Here is a 21,318-nt window from a genome sequence, read left to right as displayed (position 1 = left end):
TGCTTGCTCCGATGGCGTTGGCGAGCAGTCCCACACAATCCAATCAAAGTGGCACGCCGGACAGAATGGCGTCCGTCAATCAATAAAAAAATGCGACACTGAAAAGGAGCAGAGAAGAGTTGGCGCATGCGATTGCCAGTGACGACTGTGAGCAAACCCACCAGCACCAACTGAGGTGCCGAGGAGCACGCTTGTGTATAACTGGCCGTCAGGCAGAGTGGATAAATAAAACAAAAGGGCAGCAAACCCTCTCGTTCAATGTCTCCTGACCGCGACACCAGAATCAAAATACCATGGACGATAAGAGCGGCAACGCCTTCTCCAAGACATCTTGTCAAGAAGCCGCAGGACCTCAGGAAGGGAAGAAGGCAACGGCGGCAGCCACAGCGGGGGAGGCAATAAAACGGCTGGCAGGCACCTTCACGTCGAAGCGCACACCACATCCGAGTGGGCTGGGAGCACAGATCGAACCGCTCGGAAACACACGCATCAAATACGCAAAACAAAGCCGCGTTGAATCGACAGGAACACCCCGCCCAAAACAAATTTAAAAGGTAGCGTTTTTCAAGGGAGAATCCGCTTTTCCGACGACGGCACGGACGCCTCGCAGGAATTTCTTGCAGAATAATCTTCCGGGCAGCTCGCCGGATCCTGAAAATCCGTGGAAACCAAACAAGTTAGGAAAAAAGGTTTGTTAGTTAATTGCTTCAATGTTTTCTTTTCATTCAATATATAGAATTCTGTGGACCACTAGCATGGTCCTTTGTCCTCAGTTGGGATTTAAATATCATTACTTACGAAGTGGCAGACTTTGGGGTCCTCCAACCACAAGGCCCCGCCGCTCCCCTTCGCAAGTTCCACCCCTTCGCCAAGTCCTGAAGTGTAAACACACGACCGCGCGATATGCCGTCTGCGGGGTTTTCTGCAGACCGCACGTATGCAAAAGTTGCCTGCACTCCGCGAGAGTCCAAAAACTCATATATTCGTTGCAGCTCCCAAGTCAACGCGTGCGATTTTGAGCTGCCTTTATTCGCCGCTCCTTGCAGCGAAGTGTTGTCCACCCAAACGTCCATAGTGGATGGCAAGATGGCGGAAAAAGCCGATAAGGCTAAGCGTACCACGCGCGCCTCGGCTTGCATGATAAGAAAAGGCTTCCGCTTCCATTTTCCTCCGGCAATTTTAACGTCGCCGGAGTCTGGAAGGAAAACGGCTCCCCATCCCTGGAGCGATGCGTCCGTGATGATGGCGGCTGATGCCTTTTCAGTGGGCTTGATGATTCGCTTGCGATTGTTCTCGATGATGTGTCGCAATCTCTCGCCCAAAACAACCGCTGACGGCGGAAGGTTCGCCGGGGATGTCTCCTGCACAATCCCCCGGTTAAGTGCGGATAATCGTCGTCGCACTGCCTTGATAAAAAAGTAGTAGTCACATAAACGCGTGCCCAAAATGGCAGCCGCGTACAAAAGGCGGGAAGCCATAATCTCCATTTCCGCGATGGTTAAAGAATTGAACGCCGGCATGGCTCATACAGACCGGACAAACTTCTCACTCAGGGATACCGCCTGGTATGTAATCAAACTGCACCCCCAGAAAGGCGTACTGCGTAGCGCCCGATTCGCGTTCCTCCCCCATGGATGCGTGACAACTGTCCGCATTACGAAGCACTTGGGCTTCCCACAATGTCACATCGCTTTTCGACCCTGCAATGCGTACATTACCGATCCAAACGTCGATACGCACCAATGGAGGTTCAGCCCAGAGGCGGTGAACCACCGTCGTCACCCCCGCGATTGCCGAATTAATAATGATCTGGAGAATTTCTGGGCTGGCCTTGTATCCCATTGGGAGCCGTGTCAGCTCCACCAGCGTGCCGTCCTCCACGCGGCACCGAAAGAGATGCCGAGTCCCCGCAGCAACAAAGACCGAAAAAAGGATGCTTTTAATTCCACGCAGGAGGCGGCCTCAGCCATCACAGGCAGCAAATAACGGGAAATGTGCAAAAGAGGAACATGAGCCTCATAAGGGTCGTCTATTTTCTTGTCGCGTGGCCACGCGATCCATCGTCGTCGTAAACCGGTGGTTTTCTCATCCACAACCGAGAAGGGTATCATCCATCCGCCTGTTGTTGCAGACGAAGCGTCCTCGATTATTCCCGCCTTTCGTAACAAACGCGCGTCAGCTGCTGGAATCCTCCGTGAGCCTTCGCGCGCTTTACCGGAGGAAGACGGAGGGAAAGGGGACCGCCCGACGAGTCCCCAAACTTGTATGAGCCTCTCCAAGGTAGCCGGGTTCAACCGACTCATGATCCACTCTAGGTTCAACACGGGCACGTTGACGTGCTGTAACGGGATAGCGTGTTCATCTTGTGGTGAGGCCAGACGCGTCCTTGGCGCGCGTCTCGTTATTGTAGCAGCATGATTGTGATTAAAATCATGGAAAAGACGCTCCTCCGCTCTCAGCCAGGGTTCCTGCCCTTCCGCGGTTCCTCCCTTCACATCAATGCGACCAGCGACGACACCTGGGTCAGCATTGTGGTGTATCTCCCCAAATACCGAACAGTATTCTGGGGAGGGTCGAACGGGTCGACGTGCTTCGTCAACTTCGAGATCACGTGTGGGTCAAACTGTATGTATCCACGATTTGAGCGGCGTGCCGCAACGCGCTGCGTTTTTATGGAATGCGCCGTGGCATCCCAAGGAGCCAGAGCTCGCCCCACGTGGGCAGTCGTAAGATTCGTGAGCTTTTCGTTTTCGTGAAGTGTCCTGCATAACTTTATAATGACGATCGCGTCTTGCCCTCGTATCCTGACGGACCGAAAGGCGCGGTGGGGATCCGCTTTCGCCGTCCTCGGCGCCACGGACCAATTCAAAATTATGGTCCCGTCCGGCTCCATTATAAAATTGTTGGGGGTTGTGGCCGCAATCTCGGACCAACGACTCGCCGTTATCCACGCAAGTCGAAAAACAACACGTTCCCTCCAATCGGTCCGGCCGCAGATAACTTGAGTCATCTCTTCCTTTGTCAAGGGGCGCGCTTGCTTCGTCTCCGAGCGCGCCGCAATCTTTTGTAACCCCAGAATCATCATGTCCAGCGGGGTTCGATTCATTTCCAACATAGACCGCAGCATCCTGGCGTACTGCAGTCGGGTCGATGGCGCCACTTCGATTGCCATCAAAAAGGCCGCACAGCTCTCCTCGTTCATCGGCTGTTCGTGCGTGCAGCAAAAGGTTGTGAATTGCCCCGCTGGGGACATTCTCTGCTTCCACGTTGACGGCGCCCACATCTCTCGAGCGACCTCGTTCGCTCTCCTCATATAACTGGCCCAAAGCGGGGATGTCGGCGATTCTTCGTACCACAGTCGAGCGTCGTTGGCGGATAAGCTCCATCGCCCTTCCCGACGATTGCGTCGGGCAATTTGAAAGATCGGGTGGAGCATCGGCGGTGCGGTGCGCTGCCTGTGAGGATTGGTGGGAGGTGGCGGAATGGATGGGGCTGCCGTCGCCAGCATTCATGAGCGGCGTGCGGCAGCCCCTCTGCCGTTTTTTGACGGCCATCTGCGCCGCGAGTAATTCCTTCTGGGGCGCACGTTGCATGTAGACGCCTCGTGTCCATAGGTATGTCATCGTTGGCATCGCAAAGTGCGTTGGGTTTCTCGCCGATCGAAGAGAGGCTGGACTGCCTTCGCATAGGAGTCCGTCTGGTGAACAGCGGTGTAAAGACGGGCGCGCAGTTTGGAAAGCCGGATGCCGGGATCGGATGCAATCGTGAGCTGCATCCGGAATGTATTCAGTAAGGACCTCCCCAAATTCATGAAGCGATCGGTGGGATCCCGCCCGCCTTCCAGCACGCCGATCCACTCGACCAAATTGTCAAAGGCAAGTTTAACCTGCTCGTCGTCCTGGTACCAGCATTGGTATTCGCACCGGAGGTCGAAAACGACTCCGGAGGCGCCCTCATTCCATATACGCGTGGGCCGCGTGGTGGCGTCGAATGCGCAGAAACCGCGGTCCTCTTCCATAGGTGATTGGGCTTCCAGAGGAGAAGTGCGGGAAGGCAACGGCGTGGAGGGGTGGAAATGTGGTCTCCCAACATTGCCGTGAGGGCGTCTGTAAGCCGCCGAACTGTGTCGGGCCGCGCTGCCAGGCACGCCTCCAGCCATCAAGATATCCGTTTGATGCGGTAGTGTAGATACGCCACCGTTGGCAACGTGTCGAGTAGCGGGGGCCTCGTCCCGCCCCGCCGTCTCCGCATCCCGCGCGGGTTGTTGTGCATTATGGCGTGCCTCCCGTTCCTGGAGTTGACCCGTGAGCCTTTCCAAGTTGAATTCGCGCTCCCGTAATTGGGCGTAAGCGGCCTCCAATTGCCGTTGTGGTTCTAGGACCTGGTTGCCGGCCCCGGCAATATTGGATTCCCTCACCAATAGGTTAATATGCGCTTCCTCAACCTGCGAGTTAAGCTGAGCATTCCGATTCTGCACGTCCGCGACGGCGTTAGCGTAATCAAAATTCAGGCGCTCCCTGTCAGCAGTGATGAGCCCTTGTTGTTGCCCCAACTCCCGGGCTGCCCCCATAGCGGGCAGGAGCGCTTGTGTCTCGAAATTATGGATCTGAGGCGCCCGTAGATTCGCAATATGTCCAATAATAGTAGAATCCTGCCGTGCTTTAGAGGTAGGTCCATGGAACAAGCATAAGCCTGTCGATGATGCGGCCACCATTAACGTCTCATCCGACATCTGATTACCATTAATGAACGTCATTTGCACCTGGGTCTCGCCACATTGGCACACCATGTCCCAGAGACGGGCGCCAATATCACACCACTCGGAGGGTGTGTAGGGAACCAAAGCCATTTCCTGAAACTTACCTGGCTGTGTGTCTGTAAAAAAATAAAAACAAACATTATCTGGCCTCTATCGGCTCCCTGCCCCTACAAAGTCGCGTTCTTCCCAAAAGGTTGATACGGTAGAGAGTATCATAAAGAATGCTTCCTGATAAATGAATGCATTCTTTTATTTAGGGAACGATCGCGATACAGCAGGCTTCAAACGCTCATGAAGGAAAATTATTTTTGCTGTATGGGAGAAAAGTACGCCGATCGGGACTCGAACCCGAGACCTTCGCCGTGTTAAAGCGACGTCATAACCACCTAGACCATCAGCGCTCGAAGCTTTTTTTCTTTGTTCCAGTGCGATTTTTGAGGATAAAAAAATTCCCAACCATTTGTCTTATGTATTTATTGTTGTGGCCGAATTCACCGTGCCTTCTGTAGCTCAATTGGTAGAGCATGTGACTGTAGAATTTCGGCGGTAATCACAGGGTCGCTGGTTCGATTCCGGCCGGAAGGAATCTTTTTGCAAAAAAAAAAAGCAGGAGAAAAAAAATGCGATCAGTGAGGCTCGAACTCACGACCTTGGGATTATGAAACCCACGCGCTGCCGACTGCGCCATGCTCGCTCGCCGTGCATGAGCAAAAATAATGAGGAGTATGTGATTTGAAAAAATATCTTTCATACTTGAAACACCGTGCAAGGAAAAAGATTCCGATGCCGGGGATCGAACCCGGGTCTAGCGGGTGAGAGCCGCTTGTTCTAGCCACTATACCACACCGGAACTGAAGTCTCAGAGAAGATTGTGGGGAGGAAAACATTTGAAAAGAAAATGTCAAGTTTACGTAGTGTCTTCGTTGCGGAGAGGCGAGCATGGCGCAGTCGGCAGCGCGTGGGTTTCATAATCCCAAGGTCGTGAGTTCGAGCCTCACTGATCGCATTTTTTCCTTTTTCTTGGAAAAAAAACCGTCGACAGCAGGGTTCGAACCTGCGCGCGAGATCGCATTTGATTTCAAGTCAAACCCCGTAACCACTTGGGTATGTCGACCAACACGGAGAAATCTTTTTCAAATGTATTCCAAACAAGACGCGATCTTCAGCATCGTGAAGGGTTTCCATCTTCGGACGGTGGCGGTGTGGCCGAGTGGTCTAAGGCGCCAGATTTAGGCTCTGGTCTCTAGGGGCGTGGGTTCGAACCCCACCACCGTCAGGAAGTTTTCGATTTTTTTGCTTTTTTTCGCGCAATGTGTCTGTATGAGAGGCATCGTCCTAACACTGCTAGGATAAATGATAAAAAACACAGAAAAGAGGGGAAAAGAGAGTTTGGTTTCGTGCACTCGACATCACAGACGCAGAAAAAGTCACGACAGAATGTATTCATAGCTTAGAACACAAAAGCGAAACAAATGAGTTCATAAAGGCATGTCGCTCACACAATAACCATTTTCGTTGGGAATGCGTAAAGTGGAAGTCTTTATAAAGGGGCCCATTGCAACCGCCGGAATTCCAATCCCTTCCTGAATTACGGCTGAAGGTGAGTATGTGGAACGACAAAAAAAAAAAAAAAAGAAAAAAAAAAAGAGAGAGAGAGCTGCACACCCTGCTCTGCAACGTGGTACCTTTGAAGAAAAGGGTTCAAGCAATGAGTGTAGAGAAACGGCGGAGCTGAAACAAGAGACTCACTCCTACTGATTTAGCTTCGTCTGGTCGCAGTTTCCTTTTGGAAGCGCCTCACTGAATAGGGAACAACAAGCAATATATATATATATATATATCCGCAAACAATATTGAAACTCAACACAACTTACCATGGCCAAAAGTAGGCTCCCATTAACACAGCAAAAAGTCCCAAAAGTGCCGGGAATAACCCACGCCATTGCTCTTTTTCTTGCGATTCCATCACACCTCCTCCTTTCGTATTCGCACCACAGCCAGCACTTCCAGAAATACGACCGTTTTTCTCATTGTCCTCTCGCTTCAATTCCTCCAAGTCCTTCTGATACTCCTCTGGAAACAGTTCCTTGTATACTGGCATTTTCTCTGCATTGAAACGACGGCTCTCACGAGCGTACTTCCTCCGCAACTCATCGCTGCTCGTCATGCACCCAGTAGTGAGTTCGTCTCCCACCATGAAAGAGAGCAACCCCGTAAGAATGGTGCGGACCCCCCACAAAGGGCTCCAATTCTCCGGATGATAATTGCTCATGGTGAGACAAATGCTCTTGTTGGTCTCAAAACGTCCATTTGGCGTCAAAATGATAATCTCAGGCGGTTTCATTGGATAGTCGGGGGGGAAATTCAGCTTGCCAAAGTAGCGACCGCCTTCATAAGGGGTATCCGCAGGACCCTTGATGACGAAATACCAAACCAGAATACTCTTTGCTGAGGGACGGGTGAAAAAAAACGACTCGGCCTCTCGGCATAGGGCGGAAAGCTCCTTTTGCAACCGCCGCACACACTGCGGGGTGGGTGTGCTTGGCATCTCTACTCTCACCCCTCGTGTTATTGCCCTTGTGCGTTTCGTCTCACTCTTCTTTTACTTATTTCTTTTCGCCCTTCACGCAATGACACACACACACACACTCTCTCACACTCTCTCGCACTCACTCTCTAACTTGGCCTTCTTTCACGTCCCCTTTCCCGTTCAATAAACAAATCTCTTCTTCCCTGAATCAAAAAACAACAACAACAAAAAACAAACCTATATATATATATATATTTGCATAGAGCATCAAAGAAGAAAGGGCATCTATTACAGTAGTTCTTTCAAGATATCACAGTTTGTCCAGACGAACATATTATGTGTATTTAATGTATATGTATATTATGTTACAAGGAATACTCTCAACACAGAGGGCAAACAATAATAATAAATGCGCATGGCACCGCTCGCCCACAAAATTCTTCGCCGAGACGGGAAAATTCAATCCAAAACGATAAGAAAGAATTGCCTCAAAAAATATATCCCCCCTCCTTTCCCCTCATCGTTCCGCCTGCTGCTGCTGCTGCTGCTGCTCATGGAGAACCGAATCAAGGATCCCCCGCCAACTTCCGGTCATCCAAGGTTGGTTAGCACGCTCATCCTCTTCCACCTCGTCGCTTTTTGAGGAGCCAAGTGGAACAGTGAGCATCTCACGCGAGATCTTCTCCTCACTGCTCTTTTCATCGGCAACAACATATCGCACAGTAAAACGAGGCAAATTTAACTCCCCCGGGAAGTGAAGCGTGGCGGGCTCAATGCCCTTTGCACCACCTCGCAAAGAGGCCAAAAAATTTTCATTGCTCACGGGTGGTACTAAAATGACGTTCAAACCCTTCCCACCGTCACCCATCTGCTTTCCTTCCCTCGTCTCCTCTTCGCGGCAGCACACCAGTTCCTTTTCCGCAGTTCCGTCACCTGGAAGCGTGTGAAACTCCATCGAGTAAAACGTTGGATTTTTCCCAAGCTGCCGAACGTGGAGCGAGGATGCTTTCCACTCCACGGAAAATTGCTGACGAGAGACGTACTTGCCATCCATCCTCTGCGCGGACGGGAGTCCTATGTCCCTCCCAAAGACAACAGACACACCAGGCTTTTCAACCTCAATAACAAATCCATCACTCCGCTCCACAATCCAACGACCTCCACAACGCATCCACCCCAATCCAGCTATTCCGAAACAAGTCAAACAACTAAAAAGAGAAAATCCCTCCTGTTCCACTTAACTAAAACAACAACAACAACAACACAGACACACATACATAATGCAGAATAACAAACGAAAGCAAACATGCAGCAAATGTCATCAAATCACCAGGGAATAATGTTTAGGCACTATGGCAATAAATAATAAATGAACTCCATGCGTGTAGGAGCGATTTTCTCTGAAGTAAATGTTTATCACTGCTTACCACAAATACCTCATCGCGTACAGACGTGCCTTCGTTTATTTCCCAAGAGACGACAGAAGCACCCAATCCACCGCGGGTGATTGCGAATACAAAGCAACGTGGTCCTGGGATGCCAAACTGGGACGCATTGAGAGGCGAATTGCACTTCAGTGACGAGCTAAATGGTGGTGACACTCGTCATCATGCGCAGCACCACGGCCGACCTGAAAAAAGGAGGGTTTCATTTGTTTTCCCTCACGGGATTCTTGTTGTTGTTGGCACAAGGCTAAGGGGATCGACCAGCGGCGTATTGCCAGGGCACGGTTGGAACCCCACGAGGCCTAAAAGGGCACGTGTTACTCTACCGAGTGTGTGGGCCATTGAATCTATATTTTTTTTTTTTTAACATAAAATTCTAAACGACAAAAGGTAAACAACTGCATCAAGAAGAGAGAAGGAAAAGAGGATTAATATATAAAACTGTATATATAAATATAAATATATATTAGAGCAATCTGTGAAGATCTCGCTCTTATTGAGTGAGTGACTCCCATCCTTTTTTTTCTTCTCTGGTTCGCTATCCACTCCCCTCTTTTCCTTGTTGAAGAAGGAGGTGCTGGTGGTGCAATATCGCCTAAACAACCGAATGGATCGAAGGGTAGCGCGCTCGAATGGAGCCACATGATCGCCATAATGTTCCCACGAGAAACTCCATGGCGTGGCAGAGCTCTCGCGTCTTCGCCAGGCATTCGACATGATGCTCCTCCCCTCCGCTGCCCCCAATCATGGGAAAGATGTCATGCGAGGAGATAACACGTGTCACAAATTTATGAATGTTCTCAAGGTCAATGCCAAATTTCTTGCGTGAGAGGGAGATGCCAGGGGCGCTAAAGCCGACAGCGTGAATGCCCATCCGCGAACCAATGACAGACGCAACAGCGCCACCCAAGGAGTGACCCGTAAGAAGAACGTGCTTCGGCGGATTCGGACGGCTTCCTACGAACGCAAGATGGTTGTAAACATCGGCAAAAAAATCTCTTCTGTAGTTATTATTCTCACAGACGCGAAGGTTTGTGTTCCGGCTGGAAATCAATGTTTCCCATGTCTCGGGCTCTCGGTTTTTGGCTGCAGGAAGAGACGCCAGACGAATGAGATCTGCAATGAGCTCTGAAGGAAGGATGACAGCTCCTGGAATAATATTTGAGAGCAGATGGTACAAAACAACTTCAAAAAACACATTCACATCAATGAGAAAATCCCGAAATGACGTCATGTCTGTTCCACTAACAGCAATGATGGACAGATCATGCTTGGCACTATAAAAATCATAATACCCATCCCACCCAGTTGGCTGCGTGGAGGAGTCAATAGAGATGCAATCTTTTCCGTGACGCTCGCGGACGACCCAGTCGCTACCCATGTGCATCGACATGAAGTCCAGCATCTCTTTGACCTCATCATCATTGGAGAGGTACGAGGCCAGTGCGAGCAGAGAGATTTCCCAGATGGAAATGTCATGGAAAGTCCTCGCACACAACGAGGAGTACCAGTCTTCCCCCAAGGAGGTGGCGTTGTGCCACTTGAAGGCAGCCGAGGCGGACCCCATGGCCGAAGATGCAATAGGAAGAGTTGGCGTCACATCCGCTCGACCAGAAAGGAGGTGCATGCGTAACACAATGTGGTCGACGGTCAATGCATTGCCGTCCGCCGAAACGGAGACACGAACCGGCAACGGGTGCAGCTGTGGAAAGGCCGCCTGGAAAAGAAGACCCATCACAAGGGCTGTAAAGGCCATCAAACAACAACTTGTAATCATGCGAAGCAAAATGTACACTCGACGAAAGTGCTTGCCACCAAAGTGTCTAGAGCTTTGCACGGAAATCATTCGAGGAACGGTATACGCATAGAACCGACCATCCCAAATGAAACTATGGGCGTTTCCATATTCAGTAATCTGCTTCCGCTCAAGATCCACCTCCTCCCCATCACGATGGATTTTCATGGCCTTAATGTCAATCAAATAGTCAAGACTTGCAACGTCAACATGGGACGATTTAGTTTCATACGCATTCTCCAAAATGACAGAAAGATATGGTGGAATAGGCTCATCCTTATCGACATATTTCCAATACACGGATCCCGCCTCCGTTACATCAAATTCCCGTACCAGATCAATGACACGTTGAATAAAAAGAACATTCACGCCAATAAGTAATAAAACGGTCATCTGGTGATGGCGGAAGTAAAGCATGGCCCGAAACAACAACAGTTGGAAAGGAGAAGCAATAAATATGACCGGAATAACGGCGTCAGAATGCCTTCTTAACCAATTTAAGGAGCATTGAATATTAATGATGGAGGCTGAAATAGAAACTACGGCATGTCCCACAAGATGAGGCATATTTAGATACATAACAAGCTCCACTGAGGATGATAGGACGTACAAAGGCCCACGAAAGAAAAGGGCTACAAAGGCAATCAAAGCAACCATTTCAATTGCAATGTAACGCATGTAATGAATGTACGATTTCCACCACGTACCACAAAAAAACCGAGCAAATTCACCGTCCCCAATCCCCACAATGCGTCTCCAGATAAAAGGGTGAGGAGGTAATTCCGGATGACTGATTGCAGATCCCCATACAAAGGAGACTTGCAGAGCAATGATGCACCATGCACCAGAGACCACCCAAGGCTCACGTGCTGGCCATGCCACAAGAAGGTCAGTATGCAGTCCTGAAAGTGCCACAGAAACAAGGAGAAATAAAACAACAAGAAAGATATAATACCTCTGCCTGTCTTGCATGATAAATCGTAGCCGAGCTGCAAAAAGTGGGTAATCCTTTCCCTGGTGCGTCGAGTGAGCATCCACCATCGTCTCCAGAAAGCAATGAAGAACTTTATGACCAAGTGTTGCCACGGCAACCCCCAACGTCGAGTACGGCAAAATCAAAAGAAAAATATGGTACATTCCAAGCATAAATGTCGTCATACACGAGGAGTCATAGGGCTGCTTTTCCATCTGTTGTGCAACGGGGACAATAAGCACCCAGACAATGCGCTCAAGCCCACTGTGCGTGAGCGCCAGGACAAGTGCGATTGGGGGAAGATGGTAGACCGTGAAAATAAAACGAATTATGGGATCAATGTACACCGTAACTTCTTCCGGGAAGCAGATATACCACAAGGCCGTGCGCAACAACTTAAAACCATGACGCAATGAGGGCATCTGCGGTAGCAAGCTCCCGCATCCTTCTCCCTCCCCCATTTTTTCACGCCTATGCCACGCCTGTCCACGCCACAGACGCCGAGAGGTCACCGATTGCTCGTTACTCTTTCGCGCCACCCCAAACAACCACAAGCAGTAAACAGAAAAAGAAATGAAAAGAGAAGAAAACCCATGCAGTCACACAAAGAAGGTCAAACACACTTGGGCTCATGGAATTTCCCCAAAAAACCTATTGCAAGAACACATTCAATCCATCAAATTGTGGAAGAGATGCCCATTCGAGATGAACAAAGAGAGACAGTTTGTATCCGTCACTTAGCTCCGCTCTCATATTTATTCCAAAGATCTTCAGACGCGTTCTTTTCTTAATTTTATTTCTTTTTTTTTTGTGTATGTTTCTTGGTCACCGTCTCTTTCCCCAGCGCACACGTTTCTTTTTTTTTTTTTATGTGTATGTGTATCTCCAAAAACATCAAATTTTTTTTTTTGTTCGTTTTTTTTTTGCTCGCAAAAATCGTTTGGTTCCCTCTTCTTTTTTCCATTTTTTTCCTTCTTCTTTGGCTGTGCCTCCACGTGCCTCGAGAAAATGACGTGCCGGCGGCAAAGGCGACACAAAGAAAGCATGCAGAAAACAACAACAGAAAAACAAATGAGACGCGGGGTGGGTGGAGATTGGCGAGAGAAAACGGGAGAAGCGAAAAACAAAAAAAGCTTTGCGACCACTCAACCAGTCTTCACACCTAATTCCCTCCACCGACCCCACAGTACCGTCAGCTCGCGAAGAGGGTAAATTAAGAAAAAATAAACAAAGGAGGGCGTGGGCGGTGGCATACACACATATATTGGGACCCCCACATGACTGTTACAATCTTCTCACAAAACTATGAAATAAGAGTCTCCACCCTCCATTTTTGCGTGCGTCTCCTTGTGTGTGTGTGTGTTTGTGTGTGCGGCAACATTCCCTTCTTCTTTTTCTGGTGCTCCTCACATTTTTGATGGCCGCTTCATCCTTGTTAGATGCTTCACATATTCCTTCAGTATGTCTTCCCGCGCTTTCTTCTGTTCCTCCCTCCTCAACAACTTAGGGGAGGATGAGCGCATTTCACACACGTGCCGCATGAGCTGCTGCAGTCGCTCCAACAGCACGGTGCGGTCAGCCGTTGCGGGAATCACATACGCCGCTTCCTTCGCGGCAGGGTCAAGTTCGACGCCGTGCAGCATGGCAATGCCCTCCAGAGCGGATTTGAGCAAACCGCTGCCGCCGGACTGTGGGTGCGCAACTCGTTTGGCGTCGTACAGTTCCAAAATGCATGCTTGGCAGGCCTTCAACAGCAAACATTTGTACACCACCCTTTCAGACCCGGGTTCAACAACGGCACTCAAGGCGAGGGAAACAAAAAATAGAGACTCCATGAATGGAGAAAGAGTAGCTATTAAGAAACGATAAAGCCGCGTCATTGGTATAAAAACGTTATTTGGGCACTCAATAGACAAATTATTGCCCTTATCCTGCTTCCTCTTCTCGGCCTCGGCCGTCGTGCCGCCAAGGCTCAAGAAGACTTCGCTTTCAGTATTCGACTCCTCGCAAGAGAGAAGCCGTAAAAGGGTGTGTTCAAACCATGAATCAAACGTGTAAGGGCAAAAAGGAAGATAATCCTGAAACTCCGATGAGAGCAATTGACGCAATTGCCGACACCCTTCCTTCAAATGTTGACGTTCCACACGCAACACGCTTCCTGCGGCTTGAACTTCACCATACATTCGGGCGGCCACCGCAACCACAGCCTCATCCCGAAACACGTGAACAAGCTGGTTGCTGCAGATGGTGATTCCCATGAATGAACCGACATCCTGGCGAACCCTAATTTTCTCTGCATCATCACTCAAAACCTCGACAAATTCTTGGAGATGCGTGATTCCTTTACGTGTCATTGTTTCCACGTCACTGTTCGCGCAATCGTCACTCAGAGCACCTTTTCGCCTTACAATATTTGTATGCAGCCATGTCATATGTCTGTAAACCTCCGCCAATGGCACAGTTCCTGCCGTTGGTGCAAAAACATTGAGAACCATGGCGACGAGCGCCGTGGGTGTGACGATCGTGTTTTCTTCAATGCTGTGCGTGGCATGCCAAGCCAAGTTCAAAAGTACTCGCGGTGGTGTTATGCGATTCTTTCGGGGCGAAGCGTCTAAATCCTTTTCTCCCCGCGGTTCAAACGGCGCCGGGCACTGAAGCGGCTGGTCTTGGAAATGACGTAATGAAAACGCCTCGCCAATGTACACGTGAATCTTTCCATGACGCGTCTTTAGTAGCGACCGCGCACGAAACAAGTTGCCCATGCTCTCACTTGGCTTTGACACACCAAACTGTTCATCCGCGTACAGCCTGGTCTCCAAGAGCTCGTCGTAGGAAAGGCTGATGGGGATAAAATACACATCGTCCAACTCCCCCTTTGACTCGAGAAAGGCGTCCGTGATGAACCGGAGGATGCCAAGCTTTGGGCAAAGCGTCTTGCCGGTCCTGCTTCGTGTGCCCTCAATAAAGAACTCCAGCGTCCGACGCCGAAGGACCAGTTGTCTAACGTATTCTCTGAATAGCGTATAATACAGTTGGTCATCACGAAATGAGCGACGCATGAAAAAAGCACCGCTGCCACGCATGAGCCTTGCAATGGGCCCCATTCGTAGAAAGTCGTCGCCTGCACAAACATGGGGCGGTGAGAAACCCATCACCACAAGCAGATATGTCATGATAATAAAGTCCACGTAGGAGCGGTGAGACGGAAGCAATACAACCCCCACGCGTGGTGTGTTCACCAGATTATACAGACGTTCAAAGGCTCCAGAGTTGAGACTCACCTCGTCGTACAAACGAAAAAGTACACGGCGTACAAAGAATCCAAATAGACGTAGCTGAAAATGATTAAGGCTGTCCCCAACTGTACGGAGAATTGCCATGGCACGCTCTCGGACGGCAACTTCTGAAGAATTTTCCTTCTTTGCCACTTCACCCATAATACGTAACACACTTGGGTGGGCCAAGATGCGTGACATGGACTCTTTTGTAAGCCCTGGCGAGGCGGCAAACCTCTCCCCATCGGATTTTACTCCAACTCGCGCAGTCCAGTGCACATCGGAAAACCATCTGCGGGGAATTAAGGAAGTTGAAGGCACTCTACGCGTTCCATGAAAGACAATGTCATTATGGTATAAGGGAACGGGCGGGGGTAAAGACAAGGGCCGCTTAAAAATTTGCAGTGCGACGCCCTCCAAAACTGCCTGAGCGATGACTTTGATATAAAGATCCCACTGAACGTTCCTCAGTAAAATGAGTGGGAGCAGCCCTCGAAGGGACGCGTCCCGCGTTACAATTTGCAGCAGCTGCTGGTAGTAATTTTCGTTAAATGAGACGGATGCGGATGGTGGCTTGGCGGCATCTGGATAATTCACGGTGCGAGAAGGTGACACACGGGCCGCTGCCGCCGCTGTAATGCATTTAACAACCGCGTCAATGCTGCCAAGGGCACCACGGATGTATTCCGTGGTCGTCGAGTCGGGCAGTTCGCCCAGAAGTCGTTTCCGGCGCTGTGCTACCTGGTGTGCATAATAGCAGCGGAACGGCATCATCAGGGAGACTCCGTAGTTGACCCAGTCTGAGACGTTGGCACTGAGCTGCAGTGTGGGTTGCGTGTCAAGCAGCTGTGGAAACGGGAGGACCCCTAATGCCGCCGGGCCAATTCGGCCATAGTAGTCCATCAGGTATTCAGCAACCATTCCCCACACCAACACGTTATCAGCTGCGCAACCCAACTTCATCTTGGCAGCATCTGCAGAAATAAACCCAAGCCCATTATCCTTGTGGAGCAGCACAGCCGTCATTGCAGTGATGAGCGCCACATCCAGCGGAACAACACGTAAAGGATCGCGAAAACCCACAGGCAGGTGCTTTACGGTTCCCATAGCTACACCAAGAGAAACACACTCAAGTATCCCTTTCATTGCGCGGCACCGACGCACAAAAGACCGCGTGAGGTGAAGATCAAACGAAGGTGGGGCAAAGTAAGGAACACAGAAGCCGAGCACCGTCCATCCAGGCAGGTGCGTCTGTGCGGCTTCCCATGCCGAGCGCTGCGTGGCGTCATCGCAAAGAATAACAAGATATCCGCCGCTTTTGCGAAGGGAAGCAAGAGAGGAAAGAGGCGCGTGACCACAACTGTCTGCGTCGCTCCACGCGGAAATATAAACATACAGGTCGCTTTGCACATCCGCTACGAAGCACTCCGCCTCCTTCATCTGTGGTGCGTCCACTGCAAATGCCACATGCTTCATAATCTCCACTCCTTTTGTCAAATCTCGACACAAGGATTCAAACGCGGCAAACGAGGAGCTCGTACAGCTCCCGGTGGCCTGGCACTTATCTCCATAAAGAATACCGCGTGAAACATCAAATCTGTTCATGACAACGATGCTCTTGGGATCACCAGGTGCATTGGGAGCAAAGATGGGCGACGCAGCCAACGAGATGGCACATGCCGCGCTCAGCCAGCACGTACTATCACCAGAGACAATAACACTTCTCCTAAACTTCCATCGTCGTGTGACACCAGTAGTGTCGCTTCGGGCCATGAAGGCACACCACACAGAAATGCACACACCCGAGAAGAAAGAGGGCCGTTTCTCCCCTCCACAGTACCGACACCTTTCCTTGAGGACTCAAAGAGAAAGCGAAGAAAAATCACGCACAGACAAAAAAAAAAAAAAAAAAAAACTCGCATAAAATGACGATGCGACACCACAAGAAGCAACAACGACAAAGGCGTCATTGTTCAATTGACAGTTCTAACTTCCCATAAAGACGCCAGTAGGTTGACAGAAAGGAACAACGTCCCGAAAATAAATGGAGCTTAGCGCCTTATAACGTTCGAAAAGGGCTTCGTTGGAAAGTCAGATACGACACAGTACTTCTCTCGAGCTTCGACAGATGTCAACATCAAAACACCAATGTCTATAAAGCCACAGTCCACACGCCCATGTGTCAAGCGAAGAAAATTAATCATTCGACACCAATTCGATTGTACCGCACAGATCCAATTGGTACTTGCAACTCCAGCATACAAATCCACCCACGATGAAGCAGGAGAACTTGCCCCCCATCGTGTCGACTCGGATCCAGCTTTAAGTGTAGAAAGGTTCCATGTGCTCAATACCTCGTAGGACTCGTCTTCAAATTCCTTCTTAAGCCATAAAAAGCTCTGGCGCGGCGTCCCACCACTTACAAAGACCCTACAGGAATTTTGAGAGGGAGCTGATTCTGAAGAAGTGCTAATGGCAGCCACATAGTCTCTGTAAATTGAAAGCCCAACAGTGTGACAACCAAAAACGTTGTAATATTCCCGCATTTTGGCCACCTCACCGCGATCCTGAACGTAAACTATGCAGCGATTTCTGGGAGTGGAGTCAACACGCACCATGTGCGGCGCAATTAGACCGAGAGGCGAGAGGTGGTACTCTATCATGGCCTGAAACCACGGCTGCGGGGCACGCGTAAGGTATGTAAACACCTGTGCTAGCATAAAAGAGAGCCGCGCGTCAATTCCCTTTTCAAATGTACCATAGACTGCCATGTTTGCAGGGTTCTTCACCCACTTCTGGTACTGTGAAAAGCAAGTCCACTGCTGGTGACCCGGACCAAAGAAGGCCTCATCCGACGGTATTGTGTTCCGGTCCAAACCAGGGATATCAACAGAGTATTTGCGTATCACGCGGGAAGAAATACTTGCAGCATCGCGCCCTCTGCGTATCACACGCACAGGCCCACCTGGCAACTTGCACCGCGATGGTGGAAGGTAAAAGCAATCCAAAGACCTTCTTCCAGCCCGCAGGCATCCGCGAGCAACAAATTGCCATTTTTTATCTGATTTTGGGGCAACAATCAACAAGGTCCTCCCAAGCCTTAAGGCGCCAAGAAAGTCAAAAGAAATAACAATAAGCGAAGAACCAAGACCATGCCCTCCTTCCTTAATGCCCGAAAGAAGAAATCTTCGGGCACCACACGGGGCCTCGTTCTGGTACTCATGGAGACGTTTCTGTACCTCCGCGGTGCACGGCAAATGGTGGTGGGACTTCTTGGAAACCCACCATGGGAAAGCAGTTCCGTTAACTGCAGTTGGTGGGGTATCGTAGCCCGAGTAAAATGTGCCAGTGCTCACAGAACCTGTCGGTTTTTGACGAGCAAAAAAATACTCCTGCTGTAGCATCGCATCTGCTGTTTCAACGTGCAAAGGTAGGAGTAGGGTAGCTCCAACACTTGACGGTGATGGAAATAGCGGCGAATGAGGAGCCGTTGCCCAGCAGTGTGCTTGACGGCGCATCTGTTTCTCTTGAATCGCCTCGACGACAGCAGACCGATTGGCGGGTAGATGGCGGTGCATTGGATAGAGATGGGGGAGACTAATTGAGTTTTCTCCTTGCGCAATATTCCCCTTCACAAACATGCGGCTGGAACGTCCAGTATTGACATTGGTAGAAGCAGTAGGATCTCGGTTCCGTGTCACAGGCGTCGATGACGTTTTTGCAGCCGTCTCGGTAGTTGCGCTACCACCCAAGTGACGTAACAGTGACACCGCAATTATCCATGCCAATGCTCCTAGTGCTGCCACCAAAATAACCAAAGTACGCCGAGTGCGCCTGCAAAATTTGATTCCACCATTATTTTTGTGCTGCGTCAATCTAATCATCGTTCCAGCACCCTTACCTCCCCTACAAGATGTGCAGAAAAGTGCATAAACCCACGGAAGATAAATAAGAAGTTAAATGCAAATGGTACACAGAGTGCGATCATGTAGTCCACTTGGTCTAACATACACAGCGGGGTACATTACACACCCACGGTAAACACAAACACAGACAATTAGAGAAGAACCTGCTCACTCAACCGCTTATCTTGGCAAGTAGCTCTCGCTGCCCAATTTATCCATGAGAAAACCTTTCCCACCAAGCCCAGGTTGCTGCCCTGAGAAGCTCAGCGTCGTCCCGAACACCTCCAGAAGCGACCGCTGCAAAGAGTGGAGGGCCGTTTTTGCCGCATAGTCGGACGCAAAAAGAATCAGGAAAGAGCCATCATGATAGGTGACGCTCACGGCGTCAAAGACACCCTTGAACAGGCTTTCCACAAACGGTGTGGAAAGCACAATGTTGCTTCCCCACCTGAGCGTTGATGTGATCTTGCCAGCATCATGGGAAATCAGACGCACCAGCAACTGGCAGCGGGCGCTGGCTTGCTGAGAAGCATCGGCCTCAGTAAAAATGTCCTCCAGGGTGAGCGAAAAGGCCCACGCGGCAAAAATCTCCGCGGAACGAGGAGAGGTAAACTGTAACATCACAACACAGCGCTCCCTGCTCACGTGCTCCAGCGCTCCAAATGAACGGGCGTGGGCAGTGAGGCTGCACTTAAAAGACTCCATGTATGGCTCCGCGTCCAGCGATGCTGCAACCAGAACGCGTCGGCGTTCACTTTCCCCATCATGGGCTTTCAGGTATTCCTGCAAATCATCGATTTGGGCGGCAAAGCGATCGGAAAACGCAGACCAGTACGAGTTCCACAAATCAACGTCCACCACTTGAAGTGAGGGGCTGTCATGCGGCGTGTTAGCGTGCAACTCGCGCCGCAGAACGGGGAACCCCGGTAAAACTGCAGCTCCACGGTGGAACGCAATGCCCAACCGACGCCGGGAAAACGCATCCCACTCTGTTGAGGCATCACCGAGTGTAGCAACATCAGCCTGCGTCGGCGGTTCCTCGCAAAAATCGGACTTTTTTTCTGTAACTACAGCGTCAGTTTGGGCAGCATCAGCGAGGTGCGCCTCCGAAACGGCTGGCGGCTCCTCGCATGCACTCACAAGAACGACAACAGCTGGTGTATCGACCTTCTTTGGCCCCACCAGTGGCGGCGCCTCAAGGGAACTAATCGCATTCCACATTTTTTTTAATGGAGTCTGTGAGCTCCAAGATTTTTCTACTTGTGCAACGCACCAAAAGAAGATGGAAAAACAAACAAAGAAAAGAATTACGGCGCAAGCAGCAGCCAATCGCATAGCTGCCCCTGGAGCGTATTCATATGCATATATATATATATATATATATATATATGGATAGCTAGACATATACTTTTCTCTTAATTTTTTATTCTCCTCCACGTGGACACCATTCCTTCTCTTTTATTGATCCACTTTTAAGCGACTAAACAGTGTATTCTTCAATTCCCTACTCGTGGGTTTGAGAGGCTGTGCCAAATGAAAAATGGCCAACAGGAATTCCATCTTGCTTGCATCATAAAGCCTCTTCCAACTGATTCGCGTCAGTCTCGTACTTCCCCTGCATCCTCATCTTCATAACCGTAGTCGTAATCATCATCATCAGCGTCATTCCAGTATTCATTTCTCTTTTCATCCTTCACCTTCACCCTCGCCGCCGTCTGCTTGCGTTGTTTTCGGTTCACTAGAACCTCCTCATCACTCTCCTCCTGCTCATTAACCTCCACCGCCTTTTGAGGAATGGCCGGCTGCTGCTGTTGTTTTTGGTGTGGTTCTCCCTGGCGTCTCTTCGCCTTCTTCTTGCCGCGCCTACCCTTCCCGTCATAATCCTCGTCACGAGAACCATACGTTTCGTCAAGAACCAACTTGCTGAGGGCCACCTTCAACTCGTCGTCGTTCTCGCCAACCACCGCGGGTGTGGATGACAGCTCAGCCGTGGTGACAGTTTGCTGATCGGTGCCGTCGTCCTTACCCAACACCCGTTGCACACCTTGCGGTTTCCTACTGCCCCCTTTCCCCTTCCTTCTGCCCCGGTTGCTTTCGGCGTGAGGGTTGCTACTGCTACCAGTGCAATGGCTCTTATCGGCGTTCCCTACGCCACCGGCCCCTGTCATTTGGGCGTTGGCCCGCGCAATAAGCTCGGCGTCCATCACATCACCTTCGCCCACATCCATGGCGGCGTTCTCAATTACGTGCACTGATCCACCCGGTGGCATTTCAGTCTTAACAAACCTTTCAATGTCTCGAAACAGATGTGGTTGCAAGAGAATCAGGAGCGAGTGTATTTGCAATGCGGCGTCTGATCCTCCAGCTTCGACGACCTTCTGAAGGATGGAGGTCCCATTTTTCTCACACCATTCAACAAGCTTCTCTAGCGAGGGCTCATCCGGGACGTTGCAGCGCAGCTTCATCCGCGCACGCGCAATGGGAATGGTCTTCGCATCTATGAGTTGATGAATAAATGCAAGCGCCTGCTTCTTCACCGGTTGATCCAGCTTGACTGCGGCACCGATAGAACGCAACGCTTGCTCAATGACTTGACTGGGGAAAGGCCTCTGTGTAACTTCGTTCACGCATTTTTG

The 21,318-nt window shown here is 50.3% G+C and overlaps 7 protein-coding genes and 7 non-coding genes across 14 annotated transcripts, besides 18 other annotated features; 3 read left to right on the top strand and 11 right to left on the bottom strand.

The window, feature by feature from the left end:
* Positions 1-22: part of a sequence feature (areas not merged during assembly with more than two copies in the genome that could not be assigned to a particular haplotype) that runs on past the window's edge.
* Positions 23-102: a sequence feature (heterozygous, Esmeraldo-like haplotype).
* Positions 103-1,016: a sequence feature (areas merged during assembly that could not be assigned to a particular haplotype. This can correspond to areas where the two haplotypes were merged or to regions with more than two copies in the genome that were merged during assembly.).
* Positions 619-4,987: a mobile genetic element.
* Positions 624-842: a mobile genetic element.
* Positions 1,017-1,214: a sequence feature (heterozygous, non-Esmeraldo-like haplotype).
* Positions 1,215-4,304: a sequence feature (areas not merged during assembly with more than two copies in the genome that could not be assigned to a particular haplotype).
* Positions 4,305-21,318: a sequence feature (heterozygous, Esmeraldo-like haplotype).
* Positions 4,883-4,983: a mobile genetic element.
* On the bottom strand, positions 5,087-5,160 carry Tc00.1047053504055.95. Its single transcript has one exon. It is a non-coding gene; the product is annotated as a tRNA-Val (tRNA).
* Positions 5,259-5,344, top strand: Tc00.1047053504055.93. The gene has a single exon. It is a non-coding gene; the product is annotated as a tRNA-Tyr (tRNA).
* On the bottom strand, positions 5,381-5,453 carry Tc00.1047053504055.91. Its single transcript has one exon. It is a non-coding gene; the product is annotated as a tRNA-Met (tRNA).
* On the bottom strand, positions 5,538-5,609 carry Tc00.1047053504055.89. Its single transcript has one exon. It is a non-coding gene; the product is annotated as a tRNA-Glu (tRNA).
* Tc00.1047053504055.87 lies at positions 5,693-5,765 on the top strand. The gene has a single exon. It is a non-coding gene; the product is annotated as a tRNA-Met (tRNA).
* Positions 5,793-5,873, bottom strand: Tc00.1047053504055.85. The gene has a single exon. It is a non-coding gene; the product is annotated as a tRNA-Ser (tRNA).
* Tc00.1047053504055.83 lies at positions 5,956-6,035 on the top strand. The gene has a single exon. It is a non-coding gene; the product is annotated as a tRNA-Leu (tRNA).
* Positions 6,378-6,405: a microsatellite.
* Positions 6,581-6,600: a microsatellite.
* On the bottom strand, positions 6,630-7,307 carry Tc00.1047053504055.81 (ubiquitin-conjugating enzyme E2, putative; the record flags this gene model as incomplete). The annotated part of the gene is made up of 1 exon (XM_807437.1): positions 6,630-7,307. The coding sequence occupies one exon, from the start codon at positions 7,305-7,307 to the stop codon at positions 6,630-6,632; it is 678 nt and encodes a 225-aa protein (XP_812530.1).
* Positions 7,807-8,460, bottom strand: Tc00.1047053504055.60 (hypothetical protein, conserved; the record flags this gene model as incomplete). Its single annotated transcript, XM_807436.1, has 1 exon — positions 7,807-8,460. One exon carries the CDS (start codon positions 8,458-8,460, stop codon positions 7,807-7,809), a length of 654 nt encoding a protein of 217 aa, XP_812529.1.
* Positions 7,819-7,841: a microsatellite.
* Positions 9,083-9,110: a sequence feature (AT_rich).
* Positions 9,162-9,203: a sequence feature (AT_rich).
* Tc00.1047053504055.50 (hypothetical protein, conserved) lies at positions 9,330-11,963 on the bottom strand (the record flags this gene model as incomplete). Its single annotated transcript, XM_807435.1, has 1 exon — positions 9,330-11,963. The coding sequence occupies one exon, from the start codon at positions 11,961-11,963 to the stop codon at positions 9,330-9,332; it is 2,634 nt and encodes an 877-aa protein (XP_812528.1).
* Positions 12,851-12,874: a microsatellite.
* On the bottom strand, positions 12,909-16,550 carry Tc00.1047053504055.40 (acyltransferase, putative; the record flags this gene model as incomplete). Its single annotated transcript, XM_807434.1, has 1 exon — positions 12,909-16,550. One exon carries the CDS (start codon positions 16,548-16,550, stop codon positions 12,909-12,911), a length of 3,642 nt encoding a protein of 1,213 aa, XP_812527.1.
* Positions 16,672-16,692: a microsatellite.
* On the bottom strand, positions 16,829-18,661 carry Tc00.1047053504055.30 (uncharacterized protein; the record flags this gene model as incomplete). Its single annotated transcript, XM_807433.1, has 1 exon — positions 16,829-18,661. The coding sequence occupies one exon, from the start codon at positions 18,659-18,661 to the stop codon at positions 16,829-16,831; it is 1,833 nt and encodes a 610-aa protein (XP_812526.1).
* Positions 18,863-20,086, bottom strand: Tc00.1047053504055.20 (hypothetical protein, conserved; the record flags this gene model as incomplete). Its single annotated transcript, XM_807432.1, has 1 exon — positions 18,863-20,086. One exon carries the CDS (start codon positions 20,084-20,086, stop codon positions 18,863-18,865), a length of 1,224 nt encoding a protein of 407 aa, XP_812525.1.
* Positions 20,039-20,072: a microsatellite.
* Tc00.1047053504055.10 (hypothetical protein, conserved) lies at positions 20,281-21,318 on the bottom strand (the record flags this gene model as incomplete). The annotated part of the gene is made up of 1 exon (XM_807431.1): positions 20,281-21,318. A coding segment is annotated over one exon (1,038 nt), but the record flags the coding sequence as incomplete, so codon positions are not given.
* Positions 20,301-20,348: a microsatellite.

This window comes from Trypanosoma cruzi, genomic scaffold (genome assembly GCF_000209065.1).
Source record: "Trypanosoma cruzi strain CL Brener 1047053516391 genomic scaffold, whole genome shotgun sequence".
NCBI lineage: Eukaryota > Euglenozoa > Kinetoplastea > Trypanosomatida > Trypanosomatidae > Trypanosoma > Trypanosoma cruzi.
This window is presented reverse-complemented; position numbering and strand designations above follow the sequence as displayed.